General features: G+C 36.2%; 1 protein-coding gene across 1 annotated transcript in view; it reads right to left on the reverse strand.

Annotated features, from left to right (window-relative positions):
• Positions 1-377: 377 nt before the first annotated feature.
• LOC117344654 (E3 ubiquitin-protein ligase MIB2-like) overlaps positions 378-9,812 on the reverse strand; it is an 18,106-nt gene continuing 8,671 nt past the window's right edge. The window contains exons 7-17 of the mRNA XM_033907480.1: positions 9,364-9,418; positions 9,110-9,267; positions 7,645-7,793; positions 7,173-7,329; positions 6,445-6,599; positions 5,906-6,035; positions 4,860-4,962; positions 3,762-3,841; positions 3,225-3,403; positions 2,280-2,491; positions 378-424 (exon numbers count right to left, since the gene is read on the reverse strand). Of these exons, the coding sequence (XP_033763371.1) occupies positions 378-424; positions 2,280-2,491; positions 3,225-3,403; positions 3,762-3,841; positions 4,860-4,962; positions 5,906-6,035; positions 6,445-6,599; positions 7,173-7,329; positions 7,645-7,793; positions 9,110-9,267; positions 9,364-9,418 (1,425 nt within the window). The remainder of the gene's footprint in view (positions 425-2,279; positions 2,492-3,224; positions 3,404-3,761; positions 3,842-4,859; positions 4,963-5,905; positions 6,036-6,444; positions 6,600-7,172; positions 7,330-7,644; positions 7,794-9,109; positions 9,268-9,363; positions 9,419-9,812) is intronic.

Consider the following 9,812-nt stretch of genomic DNA (forward strand, 5'->3'; position numbering starts at 1 on the left):
CTGGAGACCTTGTATCCACGTGACACCAATCGATACCTCAGGAAATTAGGATTGGGTCAATATTCATCTTTAGGCTCTTATAGCCGTGTATTCACAGCTAAATACCGAATGTCGTGTATGTCTGAGTGCACGCATGTGTACTCAAATAAGTGTAAGTTCCTGATAAGACAAACAATAAAATCAAACACACAAATGAAGTTTATCACTGACTTACACTTTTGTAAATTTAGTTATTTAAAAATAATGTAGATATCCTCACAGCAAAACTTCAACGCATTGTTAAAATACGTCACTGCAACCACCGAAATGCAAGCAATCCATTCCTTTAAATCACTTGTTTTTGTCTGTTACTGTCAGGTAGGATACAACTCGGAACTTTACTGTGAGGCACACAGATTCACAGCTGGAATGACGACTTTACCGTCTGTAAGTAAACAAATAGTTCAATAGAGGAAGCTGTGTGTTGTTACATAGTAAATAAAATAACAGAAATCAATTCAAATATCGGACGAGGGTATCATAGTCACATAAACATATTTGTAAACAAAGGTGATAAAGATCAATCTTCCTGGGTGGAGTATTATTACACTGGGTCACAGAAATCGGGTGGAGTATTATTACACTGGGTCACAGAAATCGGGTGGAGTATTATTACACTGGGTCACAGAAATCGAGTGAAGTATTATAACACTGAGTCACAGAAATCGTGTGGAGTATAATTACACACGGTCATAGAAATCGGGTGGAGTATTATAACACTGGGTCACAGAAATCGGGTGGAGTATTATTACACTCGGTCACAGAAATCGGGTGGAGTGTTATTACACCGGGTCACAGTCACAGGAATCGGGTGGAGTATTATTAAACTGGGTCACTGAAAACGGGTGGAGTATAATTACACTGGGTCACAGGAATCGGGTGGAGTATTATTACACTGGGTCACAGAAATCGGGTGGAGTATTATTACACTGGGTCACAGGAATCGGGTGGAGTATTATTACACTGGGTCACAGAAATCGGGTGGAGTATTATTACACTCGGTCACAGAAATCGGGTGGAGTGTTATTACACCGGGTCACAGTCACAGGAATCGGGTGGAGTATTATTAAACTGGGTCACTGAAAACGGGTGGAGTATAATTACACTGGGTCACAGGAATCGGGTGGAGTATTATTACACTGGGTCACAGAAATTAAATCAAAACTACAGAAGAAAACAACGAGAAGGGATCCGAACCATTGAACGCTCTTTAATGATTATATATCAGATATTTTCTCTCCATGTTCCATTTCCCCCTTAACCATTTAAAAGCAAGGGGGTCCACCATATGAATTCAAAGGAATATCTAATAAGAATTGATTTTTTTGTCTTTTTTTTTCAGAACTATCTCAAAACGAAGCAGGCAATATAAGGTTCCAAGGGGGGCCTGCATATGAAATCTGACAATGATTAATCAAAACCTTTCGAGAAATAATCATTAACTTCAGCATGTTAAAATCGTATATGACTCTAATTAAACAACATGCACAACCAACTAAGGACCAAGCAGAACCTGCATTTGAAATTTGCAAAATATGCTTTAATTGTCAAAATCGAAGATTGCTGCCAGTCCGCCATTTTGTTAATTCCATCAGTCTAAAATTTGATTATGGATAAGGGTAGCACGAAGAATAAACATACATTATTTCAGAAAATTCCATGGAATATTTCCTAAGAAAAAGAAAAAAATTATAATTTGTCTCAATTCAAGATTGCTGCCGGACAGCCATGTCTGCCATTTTGTTTCTTGATCAATCAAAGTCTCAAAATTAATTCATATATAACTAAGAACCAAGGCCACCAAACTGTCACTAGAGATAGATTCAACGGCCAAAATCAAAGATGGCTACCAGTCTTCTGTCATTTTGTTTTCTGGACCACACTCAAAACTTAATTGGCTAACAAAGGGCCGAAGAAAAAACCTTCATATTCAAATGACTAAACTCGAAGATGACCGCCTATCGGACATTTGGTTTTCTCGATCAGGTTCAAAATTGAATGGAGACCGCGAAGGGCTAAGGGGAACAGACATTTGTAGTTTCAGAAATATCTTTCTAGTATTTGTCAAGAGAAAGTTATAACAAGGATTGTTTTATTGCATATTCCATAGGCGCAAAGCGCAAAAGTGAATGTAACCCCTTCAGTATAGAGGCTTTCTGAGAAATAACAGTATTTGTATCGATGCATTATAAATTTCAATGAAAATGAAACTAATTTTGGCTTTTCTCGTGCTGCCTTACCATTGTCTTTCCTCATTCCGATGTCTCTGTAACATACTGGGCATTCGTCGAAATCGAAAGTACACTGAATACAGTGAGGCCTGTGCTTACACGGCTCGTACGTAATCTCCGCTGGATTGTCCCCGCACTCAATACAGTTTATTTTCATCTGTGTGAAAACTGCGCTTTCTTTGGCGGCAGACGAAGGACGACCTCTCGGGGGTTTCAGCTTTCTAAAAGTAATCCAAATGAAAGCATGATTCGTGTTTATTCATATAATCACTAACAACGCTGACGTTGGTATTTTTTATTTTATTTTATTTTATTTTATTTTATTTTCACAACATATAAAAGCACGAAAAGCTACTCTAACTAAAACACGCATTCTATTAATGTAAAAATTTAGAATGTTCATGTCATCATTTATATCAAAACTCAAATTGCTCATTCATCCTACTCATCATGTACAGCTATGCCCACATACAAGACCTACACAATTTAACCGTTACTACTCATGGTCATTATTTTCATTTAGATTTAGATCAACATTGGTTAGTACATATGACCAATACTAACATTTTGTTTTGTTTTAGGGGATTCACGTCCTCACAAAAGGGTCATATGTGGATGTCAATGAGACACCTAAGATTAGAAAATAAAACACAGAAAGAGAGAGTAGTGAGGAAAGAAAGGACATATTTAAGATCCCAAGTGTTTCAATGGGTGCTGAAGATCCACTATGGTCTCTCCAGTGTCCCCTAAGTAGACGACACGGAAGAAAATCCTCGATTCTGCAGGGGGCCAACTGTTAGCCCCCTTTTTCGAAAAACATACAGTGGGATACAGCAGGCAGTATTCTTGCCCTATCCAATGTTCCCTGAACAGAAAACACATAAATAAACAGTAATTCACACACGTGTTGACTTACTAGTAGCAATTATGTAGATTGAACTGGTCTCCACTTACCTCTGCTCCGCACACCTTACGATTGCTCTACGTACGTCTTGGTCCTGGCACACATCAATAGGAGTTTTTCCCGAGGTGTTCCGAATATCAATTTTGGCGTCAGAGTTTACCAACAGACATCCGATCTTGATCTTTTCAACATGGCTGGCTTTCGAGCTCGACATAAACAATTGCAGAAGCTAAAAAGGTACCATAATATTACAAATTATCCTAACAGAAACGACATAACAAAATACCGATTACAACGTAATCCTAACTCAAAATTCATTAAACGAGGTCAAATACGAACAAGTATATTGATTTGTATGGAGACCTTTAAAGACGTACAGGGAAAATAAGACCAGGGAAAAGTGAGCGTCTTCTAATTTATCGCCGACACCGAGGGCACCCGTCATACCAATCTAAGCCAAAGCCAAGTTAATCCGGGTTAAAAACGAGGTGTCAGAGAAGAAGGTAAACTTTAATAGAATGCTTCATTTGAAATGTTTGTTGCATATAAATAACCATTACCACTGTCTGGAATGCTATTATAGTTACCGTTTGCTGTGATATGCCTTCTCCAACAGCCAAGTGAAGTGGTGTCATTCCCTTTACATCTTGTACGTTGACTTCGGCGCCTTAAGAAAACATTTGATAATATAAGTTACACGTCACCTGTAAGTATGGGGAATATAAGCAATATTAACAGATATAATATTATATGCATAAATTATGTGTTTTAGCGGTAATCTTAGCGTTTTTCTTATGAAATCTAGCCTTTTACTAGACTATGCATTTTTGTGATGAAAGCTAAATGTATATTACAAATGATTAAACCTTTTCTGCGCAATATAAAACTATTCAGCGGTTCAGTACAAAAATGAGCATGAATATAATGCTTTGCTGATATGTGCAAAGCTCCATTGGGATTTCGTAGGTAAATTCGGTTATAACTATTGATCAATATGACGTATTTCTTTGATTTCAAGAACAGGAAGCAGGAAGTTATGGCATGTCAACAATACATTGAAGCTATTTTTAAAAACATAAAAACACAAGATACAGAATGACCACCATCTTATCGCTATCAGTAATTTAGAACTATAAGGTTCTATAAAAATTAATTTAACGCTGTTAACTTCGTAACAAAATACATGTAGTATCTATCAGATAATTGAATTAAATTACAGAAAATTTGAATCCTAAATGAATTTCGCTAACGTCGGTGGATAAACAGGGGCATGTCAGAAACATTGCTAGCTTTATAGTGCTACCCCTCTGAAATATTCTTTCAAAGACCTCCAGTAGGACACCCAGCCGGCCACATTATACTGACAACGTACGAACGAGTCCTACTCCTATAATATACTGAGCGTTAAGGAGGATCGTGTGCCAACTACCTTTAATAGACTCTGGCGTGTCTCGTCAAAGTTACATTAAAAGCCTTCTTCACAGGTGTGATTAACTAAAGGACAGACGTGAGGCAGTGACAAGAGATATATTTGAAAAAAAAACTTATTTAGGAAGAAGAGAAAAGATGAAACAATTTGTATCTAAGCCGCCTTGTTCTGGAGATAATTTAGTCACTCCTTTGATATATATCCAGAGCAATTACTTTCCCAGATAACGTATAAGTATACTTTAACTAAAATCTACCGTAGTCCAGAAGAAGTTTGATCATGTTGTAGTATTTCTTCTCTGCTGCCAGATGGAGAGGTGTGTGCTTATTATTGGAGCGAATATTGACGGTTGCCAATCCCTAGAAAGGGAAAATATTTGGCAAAATATTATTAAAACAGAATTTCAATGTCGCTTCTTTAGTCTGTAAGCTACATTGTATCTTTACAATTCCGGTAAGCATTTATGTCATCATATATCATATATCAGGTATATCAAAGTCTCCAACAGTACCTAGGTAAGCCCATTATAATGGCACCAGTACAGACCATAAAAGCCTACTTCATGTTCTGTTAAAATATCAAATATCTACACTGAACTTATTAATTAATGTATGCGGATATTACACCTCCCTTTCTGCAATTTAACGTTTGTTTTCCCCCAAATGGATTTGCAGACTTTAGTCCTAGAAGGACGAAACAGCTATATCTTGCAGTTTTATATATACATGTACTTAATGTATACTTAATTTCGCTATTAGTGTATTATCTGTACAATCCGTTGTCCCGATTTCGACAGGCTCACTACTGATACAGTGAATACATCAGATAGACTCACTCTACCTTTTTGTCTTTACACGAGGAAGGTAGAAAACTGTAAATGCGTTGGAATATATACAATGTTTTGGCTATAATAAAGATAAGCAAGATTATAATGTAATTCCGTGAAAGTGTCTTATACAGTGTCGTGAGAGAAAATTGTGGATAAAGTTATCTATATAACCGTATACATAATTATACCGATATCTGATTGTACGTTGCAGTTTAGATATTTTAGCGTATAGAGTTTATGATGCTAAATTCTAACGAACGAACAAAGATTGGATAACTGCTATATATCCTTTATATCAGAATAACACAGGTTTGAATTATGAAAGAAATTACAATAGCATTAAAATGCGACATTATCCAATTACATCTCACTGAAACAATTCACAAATAAATCAAATCATCTGACCATTCAGCTGAACTAAAATTGCTATGGTAACCCTTTTTATTCGTACTGACCACATATGACAAAGATACCTTGATAAGGAGGTGAGAAGCTACTTGTGTGTGGTTGTTGATAGCAGCTATGTGCAGCGCCGCAAAACCATTCTCCCCTTTTTTGACATCGGCCATATTCTTGCGTTTACCAAGAATTTTGTCAACAGCACTATTTCAACATTTCAAAGAAAATGTACACAATAATATTCTGGAGTATTCCTTCTTATTTTGAATATGCAACATTCGTAGCTTCTCCGTTATTTAGCTACAATAATTCATCCTATTTTTATCTTAACAATAATACATTTGACACGGAATCACAACAGTACAAATCAAATGCACAATTAGGGATTTTAAAATTCACAAACTCCATTTTTCAGTACGGTTCTAACCCACCCCCCCCCCCCCCCCCCCCCCCCCCCCCCCCCAAGTGGGGAAATAACAAAAAATGACATTCCATCATTCATAAGAAATATATTTTTGTAATTTTAACTGAGGTTGATCATCATTGTAGAGAAGATATTTCTTGAAAAAGAACTTTTTTTTTATAAAAGAATTTTGTTTTTCTTAATACTTACTACGGACTATCGTGGTAAGCAGCCCAGTGTAGAACATTCATTTCTTTCCCGTTTTTCTTTTGGAAATCGAGTCCCGATTGACACACCAGCAAACCGATGACATTGTCGTGATCTTCCAATATGGCGTCGTGTAATGGCGTATCTCCAACGCTATCCTATTGGTGGATATATCAACTTAGAAAACAACAGTCGCTTTGATGATATTACGGTGTAATGTTTAAAAAAATGGGCAATATCGTAAAGTTACAAAGTTGAAAAATTAAAGAGAATCTATGATGTGCCCTTTAAGAACCTAAGTGTCAAATATGAACATTCTAGTGCTATTTTGTCAGGATTAGCAAGCATCTACATTACACTATACATGTATGTATGACAACAAACCCTAGATAATCTGTAACGTATTGTCAGGTTTCTGGCTGGGACAACGAACTTAATGGCCAAAATTGTTATGAAAGATTAATTTCAGCAGAAATTTTAGATGTATGAACATAATTAAACAGTTATTGTATAGTTTGGATAGCTATGACTTAATGAATTATTCCTTGTTTTAACTTGACGAATTCCCTCTTGTTCAGAACAAACATGAAAACTAAAATAAAGAACAGCGACAGCGTGATACTTGTGGTTGCCGAATACATTGTTTCTGAGATTGTTTCTGTGTTATTATGTCAAAGTGCAATGTACACCTAAAAGTTTAACATCCCACTTCCGGTCGATAAATCTCTTACCTGAGGGTTGACGTCACACTTCCTGTCAATTAGAAGCTTGACTAGTGCGTCCTCTCCAGCTTTGGATGCTACGTGAATCGCTGTACGCCCTTTAGGATTGGCGAAGTTGACATCCGCTCCAGCGTCAAGTAGTATAACAGTGGTACTGACGTGTTTGCTGCTTGGCAAGATTAAACATTGGTTAGGAAACAAGCAAAGTCGTAAGTAATTTGAAAATTAAAATGATAAAATTGTATCAATTAATTAGCACCATTGCCTATAAAGTTGTCTTAATCTATCAAGCCCGTGTTGCCACCTTATACGGGGTGAGGATAAACATGCAGGATTTACATTATGTCCCTTTGCATTTGTCTCAGTATCATTTACTGTTAATATTGTCAGGGCGTGTCACATATAGCTACAGAAATAATATCTATACAGAGAGAGGAGAAGCCAAGGTTTTCAAAGATTACGTAACCGTATGACTACTGACCCGGCAACAGCAGCAAGCAGAGGCGTGTGACCGAAGTCACCTGTCTGTTCAGTATTTGCCTTGTGTTTAAGGAGTGTCCTCACGACTTGGTCGTGTCCACCATGACTAGCCAAGATCAGAGCTGTTTTCCCCTCGATCACCTGGTTGGCCTTATTTATGAACAACATATTCATTTCGTTTATAAAAAACACAAGTATTAACTTGGAGTTAATTTAGAGGTTGTTGGTGTTTCTGACTTCCAAATTATATTCACGATAGATATCAATAAGCCATTCAAAAAAACATATTTCCTTCCCGTTTTAGGCTACGATTTTTATGTAGCGCGTGAGATTAAATAGAGATACATATTTAAATGGTATGTATAGCTCGCTTTTACTTCTCTCTCCCCCCCCCCCCCCCCCCCCCCCCCCCCTTTTTTTTTTTTTTTTTTTTTATCAAAAATGCTTTCCATGAATGCACTAGTGGAAAAAGCACTTAATACAGAAGCAAGTTTGTAAAAATGCCATTTGAATTCATTTAAACATATTGTCTGTGATGTATTTTGTATATCGAGTTAATCCACCAGTCCATGAAACAAAACACATATATTCCAATGATGATGGCACAGTGTGAGAGCACATCGGAGTCAGATCTGAGGAAATTATCTGGTTAAAGACTAGAAACTATGAAAGAGACGTCGAAGAACTGGATCTGAAGGAACTTGACAAATACTTTGCTGTTTTATTTAAGCATTGAGCTGCTTTTGTATGGTATTCATTATCTATTTGAACGCCACAGCTTTGCAAGCAAACAACATATGATTTGTTAAAGCTCTTGCGTTCAAACAAATCATAAATACCATATAAAAACAGTTCAACGCTTATATTTAAAGTCCCCTTACTTTTTTTTAAATGTTTTTCGCTAAATGAACATATTAAAAAATTCCCGCCTTAACGACAATCTTCAAAATATTTGGTCACTAGACGGAACACTTGGAACATGGTCGCGTGCTAATTTGCAAACAAAATAGTATATGGAAAATTTTATAAACACTTCAATTTTGTTTAACACTTTATTACTAATATAATGCACACATGGCACGTTTTCATAAAAATTAATGCAGACAAATTAATTCTTCTTTGAAATTGATTTTAGCTATGTTTTGATTTGACATTGGATACATTGTAGTTCCGGTCTGCGTTGTATAAATACGATGAGAATTGTGTCGCCTGATGCATTGTATTTAAACGCACGACACAGCTCTCAAAGACAATGCAACGCAAATGTAAAAATTAAATTTTTGAATCAAACATTTAGTGTCTAAGCATATGATACATAGAATAAAGCTAAAACCCTCGATCTGCATTAGGTCCTCGGGCTGATACGGCATGTGATATTTTACCATGTAATATTCTTTACATATGACATAGCCGTAATAAACGGTAGTTAGTTTTGTGATCAAAATAGTATGACAATATGTACTTACCAGTTGCGGATGAGACCGTAAAAACTTTTCAGTAAGATCATTGTTGCCTTTAACAACTGCACGTAAGAAAGCTTCAGGACTGGCTGTGCTTTCACCTGCCGCATCAATTAGCATTTGCGCCATCAGCAACCCAAGGATACCGCTAATCCCAGCAGAGGCTGTACAAATACAGGATTAATATCTAAAGTACCTTCAAAGGAAACTCATCAGCTTAGCGATTGGTTAGTTTTTTCCCCGACTCCATTCATAGTTACCTTCGATTTTGTCATGACATATTCCAAGGGTGAAGAGAACGAAAATGAATATTCCCTAGGAAATGAGTGAAATTTACATTGGCATGATGATAATATTTGTTAAGTATTACTACGATGGTTTTACTGTCAACGTAAAAAAATTGATTTGGTGAAAGTTCTATAGTTGATAGCATGATTTCATTAAAAAAATATATACTTATTCAATAGTTCAGCAATTAAGAAAATATAAACAAATTGAATAATTAATTAGTTGAATTGTCAGATATCAGCATGGGGTCATACTAGCGGAAAAAAGAAACACAAGTTTATTTTCGATAGATATTATTTTACATGATTCTTTGATGATGTGTTCATGGTGTAGGTTTCTCGATTATTTCATCATTACTGAATACATTTAGATGACTTTTATTGTCCTATCACAAATGCTGTTTGAGTGAACACCGTTAAAC

Source organism: Pecten maximus, chromosome 16, assembly GCF_902652985.1.
Source record: "Pecten maximus chromosome 16, xPecMax1.1, whole genome shotgun sequence".
In the NCBI taxonomy this organism is placed as follows: domain Eukaryota; kingdom Metazoa; phylum Mollusca; class Bivalvia; order Pectinida; family Pectinidae; genus Pecten; species Pecten maximus.